The 15,990-nt window shown below is 49.1% G+C and overlaps 1 protein-coding gene across 1 annotated transcript; it reads left to right on the top strand.

The window, feature by feature from the left end:
* Positions 1–1,462: 1,462 nt before the first annotated feature.
* Positions 1,463–15,922, top strand: BCR41DRAFT_402278 (hypothetical protein; the record flags this gene model as incomplete). The annotated part of the gene is made up of 43 exons (XM_022029293.1): positions 1,463–1,745; positions 1,878–2,130; positions 2,237–2,361; positions 2,494–2,811; positions 2,944–3,057; positions 3,224–3,476; positions 3,583–3,707; positions 3,840–4,092; positions 4,199–4,323; positions 4,456–4,708; positions 4,815–4,939; positions 5,072–5,324; positions 5,431–5,555; positions 5,688–6,005; positions 6,138–6,455; positions 6,588–6,840; positions 7,048–7,115; positions 7,280–7,532; positions 7,639–7,763; positions 7,896–8,148; positions 8,255–8,379; positions 8,512–8,764; positions 8,871–8,995; positions 9,128–9,380; positions 9,487–9,611; positions 9,744–10,061; positions 10,194–10,446; positions 10,553–10,677; positions 10,810–11,062; positions 11,501–11,776; positions 11,883–12,007; positions 12,140–12,392; positions 12,499–12,623; positions 12,756–13,008; positions 13,115–13,239; positions 13,372–13,655; positions 13,781–14,021; positions 14,154–14,273; positions 14,438–14,690; positions 14,797–14,921; positions 15,054–15,371; positions 15,504–15,756; positions 15,853–15,922. The coding sequence occupies 43 exons, from the start codon at positions 1,463–1,465 to the stop codon at positions 15,920–15,922; spliced, it is 8,844 nt and encodes a 2,947-aa protein (XP_021875392.1).
* Between the last annotated feature and the right edge of the window lie 68 nt (positions 15,923–15,990).

Genomic DNA, 15,990 nt, shown 5'->3' with positions numbered 1-15,990 from the left:
CATAGTAATAATAGTTTTACCTTGGTTGCCATGGTGTCATCAGACGGTAGCTTTACTTGAGATGCTGTAGCCATTGTAGCATGGACTAGAAGCTCCTGGAGAGCAGTGCTTTTGACAATCGTAAATGGCTGTTTTGTTGTGATAACGAATCGGACAAGCAATTCGTCAAATCTCGTAGGGTCAAATACTTTTGGCTGAGAAAATGAATTAAGCATCTTGTCCATCGGGCCTTGTGCTTGGAGAGACTGCCATCATTGGCATTGCTATCTTTAGTGATGCGATGTACTCGCCACAGATGCTGGATGACCCCTGAAGTTGACATATTCGATGAACCAAAGGTTTTCCCGCAGCTAGGGTAACAGCAGCGCATACCAGAGCCACTCTTAGTTTTAACACGCTCGGCCCACTTGTTCTTCAGTGACCACGCCCAGCTTCCATTGATCGCCGTGCTGCTTGCCACGCTGGAGCTTCCCACGTTCCTCGTCACTAAGCTCTCATTCATCACGCTGCCGCTCATCACGCTCTCCATATCCATATCGTTGTCAGGTGCGTCAAAGCTGGCAGACATAGAAGTGTTACCAACGTCATAAACCTTAAGTTCATGTATGATAAAATTGCAATGGAGGTATTAATTTAAACATTAAGGTTAAATTTTTTCCTTCTTTTCTTAATACAAAGTAATATGGCAAATGTATTCAATATATACTTCTTCTTCTTCCTCCTCGATAATTCGACGACGTCGTTTACTCATTTTAAGAGATGTTTTGGGCTGAATTGAGATAATGCATGAAAAGGAAAAGAGAGAAAAAAAAAAAAAAAAAGGAAAAGGAAAGGAAATGAGGCGAACTGAAGCGAATGCAAACACATTTGTTGTCCTGATGCCGCAGTTGAGTATTTAAGTATAACGCACCAGATATCTCGCACTCGTTGTTAGGCTTTATTTTCTATAAACATGTGTTTTAACCTTATCTTCATGGTAATATTTTTCTTAATCCACGATTAAAATCCACATTTTGATTAAGAGTGCCGTGAGAAAAAATTTATAAAAATTTTAATCGGTTTATCAATGTACCGAATGACTCGGTATATCAAATGAATTGAATCGGTACAATCGAGGCACCGAATGATTCGGTTTACCGAATGCATCGAATATTCGACACATTCGATTCGGTTTCGACAATATATATTCATTCGGTTTCGATTCGATATGAACCTTACCTTGGTCAATTCAATTTCGGTTCGAAGGTGTATTGAATCGAATGTACCGATTAGGAGCACTGTGCTCAACTCGACACGTTTGTGAAGTGTTTACATTCATCCGCCCACGAGGCCCTATACTCACCTGGACGCGTTTGGGGAAGTGTTTTGTTATTTTGTTTGGACTTGTAAAAAAATAAAAAAAAGTGTTTGCCCCTCGTCCGCCACAGTTAATGGGGTGGTCGGGAAGTCTAATGAAGCCTTTATGGATCTCAGCCCATGGCTAAAACGTATTCAGACAATCCAGAACTCGCTAAGTATGCATACTGGCGCTCCAGGAGGGGGTCAGTGTACAAACGCACGAGCATGCTCAACTCGACGCATTTGTGAAGTGTTTGCACCTCTTCCGCCAGCGGTCCAAAGAAGCGTGTATGTGTCTCAGCGTATGACTACAACGTATTCACACCACCCAGAACCCGCTAAGTATGCATACTGGCGCTCCAGGAGGGGGTCAGTGTACAAACGCACGAGCATGCTCAACTCGACACGTTTGTGAAGTGTTTACATTCATCCGCCCACGAGGCCCTATACTCACCTGGACGCGTTTGGGGAAGTGTTTTGTTATTTTGTTTGGACTTGTAAAAAAATAAAAAAAAGTGTTTGCCCCTCGTCCGCCACAGTTAATGGGGTGGTCGGGAAGTCTAATGAAGCCTTTATGGATCTCAGCCCATGGCTAAAACGTATTCAGACAATCCAGAACTCGCTAAGTATGCATACTGGCGCTCCAGGAGGGGGTCAGTGTACAAACGCACGAGCATGCTCAACTCGACGCATTTGTGAAGTGTTTGCACCTCTTCCGCCAGCGGTCCAAAGAAGCGTGTATGTGTCTCAGCGTATGACTACAACGTATTCACACCACCCAGAACCCGCTAAGTATGCATACTGGCGCTCCAGGAGGGGGTCAGTGTACAAACGCACGAGCATGCTCAACTCGACGCATTTGTGAAGTGTTTGCACCTCTTCCGCCAGCGGTCCAAAGAAGCGTGTATGTGTCTCAGCGTATGACTACAACGTATTCACACCACCCAGAACCCGCTAAGTATGCATACTGGCGCTCCAGGAGGGGGTCAGTGTACAAACGCACGAGCATGCTCAACTCGACACGTTTGTGAAGTGTTTACATTCATCCGCCCACGAGGCCCTATACTCACCTGGACGCGTTTGGGGAAGTGTTTTGTTATTTTGTTTGGACTTGTAAAAAAATAAAAAAAAGTGTTTGCCCCTCGTCCGCCACAGTTAATGGGGTGGTCGGGAAGTCTAATGAAGCCTTTATGGATCTCAGCCCATGGCTAAAACGTATTCAGACAATCCAGAACTCGCTAAGTATGCATACTGGCGCTCCAGGAGGGGGTCAGTGTACAAACGCACGAGCATGCTCAACTCGACGCATTTGTGAAGTGTTTGCACCTCTTCCGCCAGCGGTCCAAAGAAGCGTGTATGTGTCTCAGCGTATGACTACAACGTATTCACACCACCCAGAACCCGCTAAGTATGCATACTGGCGCTCCAGGAGGGGGTCAGTGTACAAACGCACGAGCATGCTCAACTCGACACGTTTGTGAAGTGTTTACATTCATCCGCCCACGAGGCCCTATACTCACCTGGACGCGTTTGGGGAAGTGTTTTGTTATTTTGTTTGGACTTGTAAAAAAATAAAAAAAAGTGTTTGCCCCTCGTCCGCCACAGTTAATGGGGTGGTCGGGAAGTCTAATGAAGCCTTTATGGATCTCAGCCCATGGCTAAAACGTATTCAGACAATCCAGAACTCGCTAAGTATGCATACTGGCGCTCCAGGAGGGGGTCAGTGTACAAACGCACGAGCATGCTCAACTCGACCGTTTGTGAAGTGTTTACATTCATCCGCCACGAGGCCCTATACTCACCTGGACGCGTTTGGGAAGTGTTTTGTTATTTTGTTTGGACTTGTAAAAAAATAAAAAAAGTGTTTGCCCCTCGTCCGCCACAGTTAATGGGGTGGTCGGGAAGTCTAATGAAGCCTTTATGGATCTCAGCCCATGGCTAAAACGTATTCAGACAATCCAGAACTCGCTAAGTATGCATACTGGCGCTCCAGGAGGGGGTCAGTGTACAAACGCACGAGCATGCTCAACTCGACGCATTTGTGAAGTGTTTGCACCTCTTCCGCCAGCGGTCCAAAGAAGCGTGTATGTGTCTCAGCGTATGACTACAACGTATTCACACCACCCAGAACCCGCTAAGTATGCATACTGGCGCTCCAGGAGGGGGTCAGTGTACAAACGCACGAGCATGCTCAACTCGACGCATTTGTGAAGTGTTTGCACCTCTTCCGCCAGCGGTCCAAAGAAGCGTGTATGTGTCTCAGCGTATGACTACAACGTATTCACACCACCCAGAACCCGCTAAGTATGCATACTGGCGCTCCAGGAGGGGGTCAGTGTACAAACGCACGAGCATGCTCAACTCGACACGTTTGTGAAGTGTTTACATTCATCCGCCCACGAGGCCCTATACTCACCTGGACGCGTTTGGGGAAGTGTTTTGTTATTTTGTTTGGACTTGTAAAAAAATAAAAAAAAGTGTTTGCCCCTCGTCCGCCACAGTTAATGGGGTGGTCGGGAAGTCTAATGAAGCCTTTATGGATCTCAGCCCATGGCTAAAACGTATTCAGACAATCCAGAACTCGCTAAGTATGCATACTGGCGCTCCAGGAGGGGGTCAGTGTACAAACGCACGAGCATGCTCAACTCGACGCATTTGTGAAGTGTTTGCACCTCTTCCGCCAGCGGTCCAAAGAAGCGTGTATGTGTCTCAGCGTATGACTACAACGTATTCACACCACCCAGAACCCGCTAAGTATGCATACTGGCGCTCCAGGAGGGGGTCAGTGTACAAACGCACGAGCATGCTCAACTCGACGCATTTGTGAAGTGTTTGCACCTCTTCCGCCAGCGGTCCAAAGAAGCGTGTATGTGTCTCAGCGTATGACTACAACGTATTCACACCACCCAGAACCCGCTAAGTATGCATACTGGCGCTCCAGGAGGGGGTCAGTGTACAAACGCACGAGCATGCTCAACTCGACACGTTTGTGAAGTGTTTACATTCATCCGCCCACGAGGCCCTATACTCACCTGGACGCGTTTGGGGAAGTGTTTTGTTATTTTGTTTGGACTTGTAAAAAAATAAAAAAAAGTGTTTGCCCCTCGTCCGCCACAGTTAATGGGGTGGTCGGGAAGTCTAATGAAGCCTTTATGGATCTCAGCCCATGGCTAAAACGTATTCAGACAATCCAGAACTCGCTAAGTATGCATACTGGCGCTCCAGGAGGGGGTCAGTGTACAAACGCACGAGCATGCTCAACTCGACGCATTTGTGAAGTGTTTGCACCTCTTCCGCCAGCGGTCCAAAGAAGCGTGTATGTGTCTCAGCGTATGACTACAACGTATTCACACCACCCAGAACCCGCTAAGTATGCATACTGGCGCTCCAGGAGGGGGTCAGTGTACAAACGCACGAGCATGCTCAACTCGACGCATTTGTGAAGTGTTTGCACCTCTTCCGCCAGCGGTCCAAAGAAGCGTGTATGTGTCTCAGCGTATGACTACAACGTATTCACACCACCCAGAACCCGCTAAGTATGCATACTGGCGCTCCAGGAGGGGGTCAGTGTACAAACGCACGAGCATGCTCAACTCGACACGTTTGTGAAGTGTTTACATTCATCCGCCCACGAGGCCCTATACTCACCTGGACGCGTTTGGGGAAGTGTTTTGTTATTTTGTTTGGACTTGTAAAAAAATAAAAAAAAGTGTTTGCCCCTCGTCCGCCACAGTTAATGGGGTGGTCGGGAAGTCTAATGAAGCCTTTATGGATCTCAGCCCATGGCTAAAACGTATTCAGACAATCCAGAACTCGCTAAGTATGCATACTGGCGCTCCAGGAGGGGGTCAGTGTACAAACGCACGAGCATGCTCAACTCGACGCATTTGTGAAGTGTTTGCACCTCTTCCGCCAGCGGTCCAAAGAAGCGTGTATGTGTCTCAGCGTATGACTACAACGTATTCACACCACCCAGAACCCGCTAAGTATGCATACTGGCGCTCCAGGAGGGGGTCAGTGTACAAACGCACGAGCATGCTCAACTCGACGCATTTGTGAAGTGTTTGCACCTCTTCCGCCAGCGGTCCAAAGAAGCGTGTATGTGTCTCAGCGTATGACTACAACGTATTCACACCACCCAGAACCCGCTAAGTATGCATACTGGCGCTCCAGGAGGGGGTCAGTGTACAAACGCACGAGCATGCTCAACTCGACACGTTTGTGAAGTGTTTACATTCATCCGCCCACGAGGCCCTATACTCACCTGGACGCGTTTGGGGAAGTGTTTTGTTATTTTGTTTGGACTTGTAAAAAAATAAAAAAAAGTGTTTGCCCCTCGTCCGCCACAGTTAATGGGGTGGTCGGGAAGTCTAATGAAGCCTTTATGGATCTCAGCCCATGGCTAAAACGTATTCAGACAATCCAGAACTCGCTAAGTATGCATACTGGCGCTCCAGGAGGGGGTCAGTGTACAAACGCACGAGCATGCTCAACTCGACGCATTTGTGAAGTGTTTGCACCTCTTCCGCCAGCGGTCCAAAGAAGCGTGTATGTGTCTCAGCGTATGACTACAACGTATTCACACCACCCAGAACCCGCTAAGTATGCATACTGGCGCTCCAGGAGGGGGTCAGTGTACAAACGCACGAGCATGCTCAACTCGACACGTTTGTGAAGTGTTTACATTCATCCGCCCACGAGGCCCTATACTCACCTGGACGCGTTTGGGGAAGTGTTTTGTTATTTTGTTTGGACTTGTAAAAAAATAAAAAAAAGTGTTTGCCCCTCGTCCGCCACAGTTAATGGGGTGGTCGGGAAGTCTAATGAAGCCTTTATGGATCTCAGCCCATGGCTAAAACGTATTCAGACAATCCAGAACTCGCTAAGTATGCATACTGGCGCTCCAGGAGGGGGTCAGTGTACAAACGCACGAGCATGCTCAACTCGACGCATTTGTGAAGTGTTTGCACCTCTTCCGCCAGCGGTCCAAAGAAGCGTGTATGTGTCTCAGCGTATGACTACAACGTATTCACACCACCCAGAACCCGCTAAGTATGCATACTGGCGCTCCAGGAGGGGGTCAGTGTACAAACGCACGAGCATGCTCAACTCGACACGTTTGTGAAGTGTTTACATTCATCCGCCCACGAGGCCCTATACTCACCTGGACGCGTTTGGGGAAGTGTTTTGTTATTTTGTTTGGACTTGTAAAAAAATAAAAAAAAGTGTTTGCCCCTCGTCCGCCACAGTTAATGGGGTGGTCGGGAAGTCTAATGAAGCCTTTATGGATCTCAGCCCATGGCTAAAACGTATTCAGACAATCCAGAACTCGCTAAGTATGCATACTGGCGCTCCAGGAGGGGGTCAGTGTACAAACGCACGAGCATGCTCAACTCGACGCATTTGTGAAGTGTTTGCACCTCTTCCGCCAGCGGTCCAAAGAAGCGTGTATGTGTCTCAGCGTATGACTACAACGTATTCACACCACCCAGAACCCGCTAAGTATGCATACTGGCGCTCCAGGAGGGGGTCAGTGTACAAACGCACGAGCATGCTCAACTCGACGCGTTTGTGAAGTGTTTACATCATCCGCCACGAGCCTATACTCACCGGACGCGTTGGGAAGTGTTGTTATTTGTTGGACTGTAAAAAAAAAAAAGTGTTGCCCTCGTCCGCCAGTAATGGTGTCGTCTAATGCTTATGTCTCAGCCATGCTAAACGTATTCACAATCCAGAACCGCTAAGTATGCATACTGGCGCTCCAGGAGGGGGTCAGTGTACAAACGCACGAGCATGCTCAACTCGACACGTTTGTGAAGTGTTTACATTCATCCGCCCACGAGGCCCTATACTCACCTGGACGCGTTTGGGGAAGTGTTTTGTTATTTTGTTTGGACTTGTAAAAAAATAAAAAAAAGTGTTTGCCCCTCGTCCGCCACAGTTAATGGGGTGGTCGGGAAGTCTAATGAAGCCTTTATGGATCTCAGCCCATGGCTAAAACGTATTCAGACAATCCAGAACTCGCTAAGTATGCATACTGGCGCTCCAGGAGGGGGTCAGTGTACAAACGCACGAGCATGCTCAACTCGACGCATTTGTGAAGTGTTTGCACCTCTTCCGCCAGCGGTCCAAAGAAGCGTGTATGTGTCTCAGCGTATGACTACAACGTATTCACACCACCCAGAACCCGCTAAGTATGCATACTGGCGCTCCAGGAGGGGGTCAGTGTACAAACGCACGAGCATGCTCAACTCGACGCATTTGTGAAGTGTTTGCACCTCTTCCGCCAGCGGTCCAAAGAAGCGTGTATGTGTCTCAGCGTATGACTACAACGTATTCACACCACCCAGAACCCGCTAAGTATGCATACTGGCGCTCCAGGAGGGGGTCAGTGTACAAACGCACGAGCATGCTCAACTCGACACGTTTGTGAAGTGTTTACATTCATCCGCCCACGAGGCCCTATACTCACCTGGACGCGTTTGGGGAAGTGTTTTGTTATTTTGTTTGGACTTGTAAAAAAATAAAAAAAAGTGTTTGCCCCTCGTCCGCCACAGTTAATGGGGTGGTCGGGAAGTCTAATGAAGCCTTTATGGATCTCAGCCCATGGCTAAAACGTATTCAGACAATCCAGAACTCGCTAAGTATGCATACTGGCGCTCCAGGAGGGGGTCAGTGTACAAACGCACGAGCATGCTCAACTCGACGCATTTGTGAAGTGTTTGCACCTCTTCCGCCAGCGGTCCAAAGAAGCGTGTATGTGTCTCAGCGTATGACTACAACGTATTCACACCACCCAGAACCCGCTAAGTATGCATACTGGCGCTCCAGGAGGGGGTCAGTGTACAAACGCACGAGCATGCTCAACTCGACGCATTTGTGAAGTGTTTGCACCTCTTCCGCCAGCGGTCCAAAGAAGCGTGTATGTGTCTCAGCGTATGACTACAACGTATTCACACCACCCAGAACCCGCTAAGTATGCATACTGGCGCTCCAGGAGGGGGTCAGTGTACAAACGCACGAGCATGCTCAACTCGACACGTTTGTGAAGTGTTTACATTCATCCGCCCACGAGGCCCTATACTCACCTGGACGCGTTTGGGGAAGTGTTTTGTTATTTTGTTTGGACTTGTAAAAAAATAAAAAAAAGTGTTTGCCCCTCGTCCGCCACAGTTAATGGGGTGGTCGGGAAGTCTAATGAAGCCTTTATGGATCTCAGCCCATGGCTAAAACGTATTCAGACAATCCAGAACTCGCTAAGTATGCATACTGGCGCTCCAGGAGGGGGTCAGTGTACAAACGCACGAGCATGCTCAACTCGACGCATTTGTGAAGTGTTTGCACCTCTTCCGCCAGCGGTCCAAAGAAGCGTGTATGTGTCTCAGCGTATGACTACAACGTATTCACACCACCCAGAACCCGCTAAGTATGCATACTGGCGCTCCAGGAGGGGGTCAGTGTACAAACGCACGAGCATGCTCAACTCGACGCATTTGTGAAGTGTTTGCACCTCTTCCGCCAGCGGTCCAAAGAAGCGTGTATGTGTCTCAGCGTATGACTACAACGTATTCACACCACCCAGAACCCGCTAAGTATGCATACTGGCGCTCCAGGAGGGGGTCAGTGTACAAACGCACGAGCATGCTCAACTCGACACGTTTGTGAAGTGTTTACATTCATCCGCCCACGAGGCCCTATACTCACCTGGACGCGTTTGGGGAAGTGTTTTGTTATTTTGTTTGGACTTGTAAAAAAATAAAAAAAAGTGTTTGCCCCTCGTCCGCCACAGTTAATGGGGTGGTCGGGAAGTCTAATGAAGCCTTTATGGATCTCAGCCCATGGCTAAAACGTATTCAGACAATCCAGAACTCGCTAAGTATGCATACTGGCGCTCCAGGAGGGGGTCAGTGTACAAACGCACGAGCATGCTCAACTCGACGCATTTGTGAAGTGTTTGCACCTCTTCCGCCAGCGGTCCAAAGAAGCGTGTATGTGTCTCAGCGTATGACTACAACGTATTCACACCACCCAGAACCCGCTAAGTATGCATACTGGCGCTCCAGGAGGGGGTCAGTGTACAAACGCACGAGCATGCTCAACTCGACGCATTTGTGAAGTGTTTGCACCTCTTCCGCCAGCGGTCCAAAGAAGCGTGTATGTGTCTCAGCGTATGACTACAACGTATTCACACCACCCAGAACCCGCTAAGTATGCATACTGGCGCTCCAGGAGGGGGTCAGTGTACAAACGCACGAGCATGCTCAACTCGACACGTTTGTGAAGTGTTTACATTCATCCGCCCACGAGGCCCTATACTCACCTGGACGCGTTTGGGGAAGTGTTTTGTTATTTTGTTTGGACTTGTAAAAAAATAAAAAAAAGTGTTTGCCCCTCGTCCGCCACAGTTAATGGGGTGGTCGGGAAGTCTAATGAAGCCTTTATGGATCTCAGCCCATGGCTAAAACGTATTCAGACAATCCAGAACTCGCTAAGTATGCATACTGGCGCTCCAGGAGGGGGTCAGTGTACAAACGCACGAGCATGCTCAACTCGACGCATTTGTGAAGTGTTTGCACCTCTTCCGCCAGCGGTCCAAAGAAGCGTGTATGTGTCTCAGCGTATGACTACAACGTATTCACACCACCCAGAACCCGCTAAGTATGCATACTGGCGCTCCAGGAGGGGGTCAGTGTACAAACGCACGAGCATGCTCAACTCGACACGTTTGTGAAGTGTTTACATTCATCCGCCCACGAGGCCCTATACTCACCTGGACGCGTTTGGGGAAGTGTTTTGTTATTTTGTTTGGACTTGTAAAAAAATAAAAAAAAGTGTTTGCCCCTCGTCCGCCACAGTTAATGGGGTGGTCGGGAAGTCTAATGAAGCCTTTATGGATCTCAGCCCATGGCTAAAACGTATTCAGACAATCCAGAACTCGCTAAGTATGCATACTGGCGCTCCAGGAGGGGGTCAGTGTACAAACGCACGAGCATGCTCAACTCGACGCATTTGTGAAGTGTTTGCACCTCTTCCGCCAGCGGTCCAAAGAAGCGTGTATGTGTCTCAGCGTATGACTACAACGTATTCACACCACCCAGAACCCGCTAAGTATGCATACTGGCGCTCCAGGAGGGGGTCAGTGTACAAACGCACGAGCATGCTCAACTCGACGCATTTGTGAAGTGTTTGCACCTCTTCCGCCAGCGGTCCAAAGAAGCGTGTATGTGTCTCAGCGTATGACTACAACGTATTCACACCACCCAGAACCCGCTAAGTATGCATACTGGCGCTCCAGGAGGGGGTCAGTGTACAAACGCACGAGCATGCTCAACTCGACACGTTTGTGAAGTGTTTACATTCATCCGCCCACGAGGCCCTATACTCACCTGGACGCGTTTGGGGAAGTGTTTTGTTATTTTGTTTGGACTTGTAAAAAAATAAAAAAAAGTGTTTGCCCCTCGTCCGCCACAGTTAATGGGGTGGTCGGGAAGTCTAATGAAGCCTTTATGGATCTCAGCCCATGGCTAAAACGTATTCAGACAATCCAGAACTCGCTAAGTATGCATACTGGCGCTCCAGGAGGGGGTCAGTGTACAAACGCACGAGCATGCTCAACTCGACGCATTTGTGAAGTGTTTGCACCTCTTCCGCCAGCGGTCCAAAGAAGCGTGTATGTGTCTCAGCGTATGACTACAACGTATTCACACCACCCAGAACCCGCTAAGTATGCATACTGGCGCTCCAGGAGGGGGTCAGTGTACAAACGCACGAGCATGCTCAACTCGACCGTTTGTGAAGTGTTTACATTCATCCGCCACGGCCTATACTCACCTGGACGCGTTTGGGAAGTGTTTTGTTATTTTTTTGGACTTGTAAAAAATAAAAAAAGTGTTTGCCCTCGTCCCACAGTTAATGGGTGGTCGGGAGTCTAATGAAGCTTTATGGTCTCAGCCATGCTAAACGTATTCAGCAATCCAGAACTCGCTAAGTATGCATACTGGCGCTCCAGGAGGGGGTCAGTGTACAAACGCACGAGCATGCTCAACTCGACACGTTTGTGAAGTGTTTACATTCATCCGCCCACGAGGCCCTATACTCACCTGGACGCGTTTGGGGAAGTGTTTTGTTATTTTGTTTGGACTTGTAAAAAAATAAAAAAAAGTGTTTGCCCCTCGTCCGCCACAGTTAATGGGGTGGTCGGGAAGTCTAATGAAGCCTTTATGGATCTCAGCCCATGGCTAAAACGTATTCAGACAATCCAGAACTCGCTAAGTATGCATACTGGCGCTCCAGGAGGGGGTCAGTGTACAAACGCACGAGCATGCTCAACTCGACGCATTTGTGAAGTGTTTGCACCTCTTCCGCCAGCGGTCCAAAGAAGCGTGTATGTGTCTCAGCGTATGACTACAACGTATTCACACCACCCAGAACCCGCTAAGTATGCATACTGGCGCTCCAGGAGGGGGTCAGTGTACAAACGCACGAGCATGCTCAACTCGACGCATTTGTGAAGTGTTTGCACCTCTTCCGCCAGCGGTCCAAAGAAGCGTGTATGTGTCTCAGCGTATGACTACAACGTATTCACACCACCCAGAACCCGCTAAGTATGCATACTGGCGCTCCAGGAGGGGGTCAGTGTACAAACGCACGAGCATGCTCAACTCGACACGTTTGTGAAGTGTTTACATTCATCCGCCCACGAGGCCCTATACTCACCTGGACGCGTTTGGGGAAGTGTTTTGTTATTTTGTTTGGACTTGTAAAAAAATAAAAAAAAGTGTTTGCCCCTCGTCCGCCACAGTTAATGGGGTGGTCGGGAAGTCTAATGAAGCCTTTATGGATCTCAGCCCATGGCTAAAACGTATTCAGACAATCCAGAACTCGCTAAGTATGCATACTGGCGCTCCAGGAGGGGGTCAGTGTACAAACGCACGAGCATGCTCAACTCGACGCATTTGTGAAGTGTTTGCACCTCTTCCGCCAGCGGTCCAAAGAAGCGTGTATGTGTCTCAGCGTATGACTACAACGTATTCACACCACCCAGAACCCGCTAAGTATGCATACTGGCGCTCCAGGAGGGGGTCAGTGTACAAACGCACGAGCATGCTCAACTCGACGCATTTGTGAAGTGTTTGCACCTCTTCCGCCAGCGGTCCAAAGAAGCGTGTATGTGTCTCAGCGTATGACTACAACGTATTCACACCACCCAGAACCCGCTAAGTATGCATACTGGCGCTCCAGGAGGGGGTCAGTGTACAAACGCACGAGCATGCTCAACTCGACACGTTTGTGAAGTGTTTACATTCATCCGCCCACGAGGCCCTATACTCACCTGGACGCGTTTGGGGAAGTGTTTTGTTATTTTGTTTGGACTTGTAAAAAAATAAAAAAAAGTGTTTGCCCCTCGTCCGCCACAGTTAATGGGGTGGTCGGGAAGTCTAATGAAGCCTTTATGGATCTCAGCCCATGGCTAAAACGTATTCAGACAATCCAGAACTCGCTAAGTATGCATACTGGCGCTCCAGGAGGGGGTCAGTGTACAAACGCACGAGCATGCTCAACTCGACGCATTTGTGAAGTGTTTGCACCTCTTCCGCCAGCGGTCCAAAGAAGCGTGTATGTGTCTCAGCGTATGACTACAACGTATTCACACCACCCAGAACCCGCTAAGTATGCATACTGGCGCTCCAGGAGGGGGTCAGTGTACAAACGCACGAGCATGCTCAACTCGACGCATTTGTGAAGTGTTTGCACCTCTTCCGCCAGCGGTCCAAAGAAGCGTGTATGTGTCTCAGCGTATGACTACAACGTATTCACACCACCCAGAACCCGCTAAGTATGCATACTGGCGCTCCAGGAGGGGGTCAGTGTACAAACGCACGAGCATGCTCAACTCGACACGTTTGTGAAGTGTTTACATTCATCCGCCCACGAGGCCCTATACTCACCTGGACGCGTTTGGGGAAGTGTTTTGTTATTTTGTTTGGACTTGTAAAAAAATAAAAAAAAGTGTTTGCCCCTCGTCCGCCACAGTTAATGGGGTGGTCGGGAAGTCTAATGAAGCCTTTATGGATCTCAGCCCATGGCTAAAACGTATTCAGACAATCCAGAACTCGCTAAGTATGCATACTGGCGCTCCAGGAGGGGGTCAGTGTACAAACGCACGAGCATGCTCAACTCGACGCATTTGTGAAGTGTTTGCACCTCTTCCGCCAGCGGTCCAAAGAAGCGTGTATGTGTCTCAGCGTATGACTACAACGTATTCACACCACCCAGAACCCGCTAAGTATGCATACTGGCGCTCCAGGAGGGGGTCAGTGTACAAACGCACGAGCATGCTCAACTCGACGCATTTGTGAAGTGTTTGCACCTCTTCCGCCAGCGGTCCAAAGAAGCGTGTATGTGTCTCAGCGTATGACTACAACGTATTCACACCACCCAGAACCCGCTAAGTATGCATACTGGCGCTCCAGGAGGGGGTCAGTGTACAAACGCACGAGCATGCTCAACTCGACGCATTTGTGAAGTGTTTGCACCTCTTCCGCCAGCGGTCCAAAGAAGCGTGTATGTGTCTCAGCGTATGACTACAACGTATTCACACCACCCAGAACCCGCTAAGTATGCATACTGGCGCTCCAGGAGGGGGTCAGTGTACAAACGCACGAGCATGCTCAACTCGACACGTTTGTGAAGTGTTTACATTCATCCGCCCACGAGGCCCTATACTCACCTGGACGCGTTTGGGGAAGTGTTTTGTTATTTTGTTTGGACTTGTAAAAAAATAAAAAAAAGTGTTTGCCCCTCGTCCGCCACAGTTAATGGGGTGGTCGGGGAGTCTAATGAAGCCTTTATGGATCTCAGCCCATGGCTAAAACGTATTCAGACAATCCAGAACTCGCTAAGTATGCATACTGGCGCTCCAGGAGGGGGTCAGTGTACAAACGCACGAGCATGCTCAACTCGACACGTTTGTGAAGTGTTTACATTCATCCGCCCACGAGGCCCTATACTCACCTGGACGCGTTTGGGGAAGTGTTTTGTTATTTTGTTTGGACTTGTAAAAAAATAAAAAAAAGTGTTTGCCCCTCGTCCGCCACAGTTAATGGGGTGGTCGGGAAGTCTAATGAAGCCTTTATGGATCTCAGCCCATGGCTAAAACGTATTCAGACAATCCAGAACTCGCTAAGTATGCATACTGGCGCTCCAGGAGGGGGTCAGTGTACAAACGCACGAGCATGCTCAACTCGACGCATTTGTGAAGTGTTTGCACCTCTTCCGCCAGCGGTCCAAAGAAGCGTGTATGTGTCTCAGCGTATGACTACAACGTATTCACACCACCCAGAACCCGCTAAGTATGCATACTGGCGCTCCAGGAGGGGGTCAGTGTACAAACGCACGAGCATGCTCAACTCGACGCATTTGTGAAGTGTTTGCACCTCTTCCGCCAGCGGTCCAAAGAAGCGTGTATGTGTCTCAGCGTATGACTACAACGTATTCACACCACCCAGAACCCGCTAAGTATGCATACTGGCGCTCCAGGAGGGGGTCAGTGTACAAACGCACGAGCATGCTCAACTCGACACGTTTGTGAAGTGTTTACATTCATCCGCCCACGAGGCCCTATACTCACCTGGACGCGTTTGGGGAAGTGTTTTGTTATTTTGTTTGGACTTGTAAAAAAATAAAAAAAAGTGTTTGCCCCTCGTCCGCCACAGTTAATGGGGTGGTCGGGAAGTCTAATGAAGCCTTTATGGATCTCAGCCCATGGCTAAAACGTATTCAGACAATCCAGAACTCGCTAAGTATGCATACTGGCGCTCCAGGAGGGGGTCAGTGTACAAACGCACGAGCATGCTCAACTCGACGCATTTGTGAAGTGTTTGCACCTCTTCCGCCAGCGGTCCAAAGAAGCGTGTATGTGTCTCAGCGTATGACTACAACGTATTCACACCACCCAGAACCCGCTAAGTATGCATACTGGCGCTCCAGGAGGGGGTCAGTGTACAAACGCACGAGCATGCTCAACTCGACACGTTTGTGAAGTGTTTACATTCATCCGCCCACGAGGCCCTATACTCACCTGGACGCGTTTGGGGAAGTGTTTTGTTATTTTGTTTGGACTTGTAAAAAAATAAAAAAAAGTGTTTGCCCCTCGTCCGCCACAGTTAATGGGGTGGTCGGGAAGTCTAATGAAGCCTTTATGGATCTCAGCCCATGGCTAAAACGTATTCAGACAATCCAGAACTCGCTAAGTATGCATACTGGCGCTCCAGGAGGGGGTCAGTGTACAAACGCACGAGCATGCTCAACTCGACGCATTTGTGAAGTGTTTGCACCTCTTCCGCCAGCGGTCCAAAGAAGCGTGTATGTGTCTCAGCGTATGACTACAACGTATTCACACCACCCAGAACCCGCTAAGTATGCATACTGGCGCTCCAGGAGGGGGTCAGTGTACAAACGCACGAGCATGCTCAACTCGACGCATTTGTGAAGTGTTTGCACCTCTTCCGCCAGCGGTCCAAAGAAGCGTGTATGTGTCTCAGCGTATGACTACAACGTATTCACACCACCCAGAACCCGCTAAGTATGCATACTGGCGCTCCAGGAGGGGGTCAGTGTACAAACGCACGAGCATGCTCAACTCGACGCATT

Source organism: Lobosporangium transversale (assembly GCF_002105155.1).
Source record: "Lobosporangium transversale strain NRRL 3116 chromosome Unknown BCR41scaffold_82, whole genome shotgun sequence".
Lineage (NCBI taxonomy): Eukaryota > Fungi > Mortierellomycota > Mortierellomycetes > Mortierellales > Mortierellaceae > Lobosporangium > Lobosporangium transversale.
The sequence above is the reverse complement of the archived record's forward strand: the minus strand, read 5'-3'. Positions and strand labels throughout refer to the sequence as shown.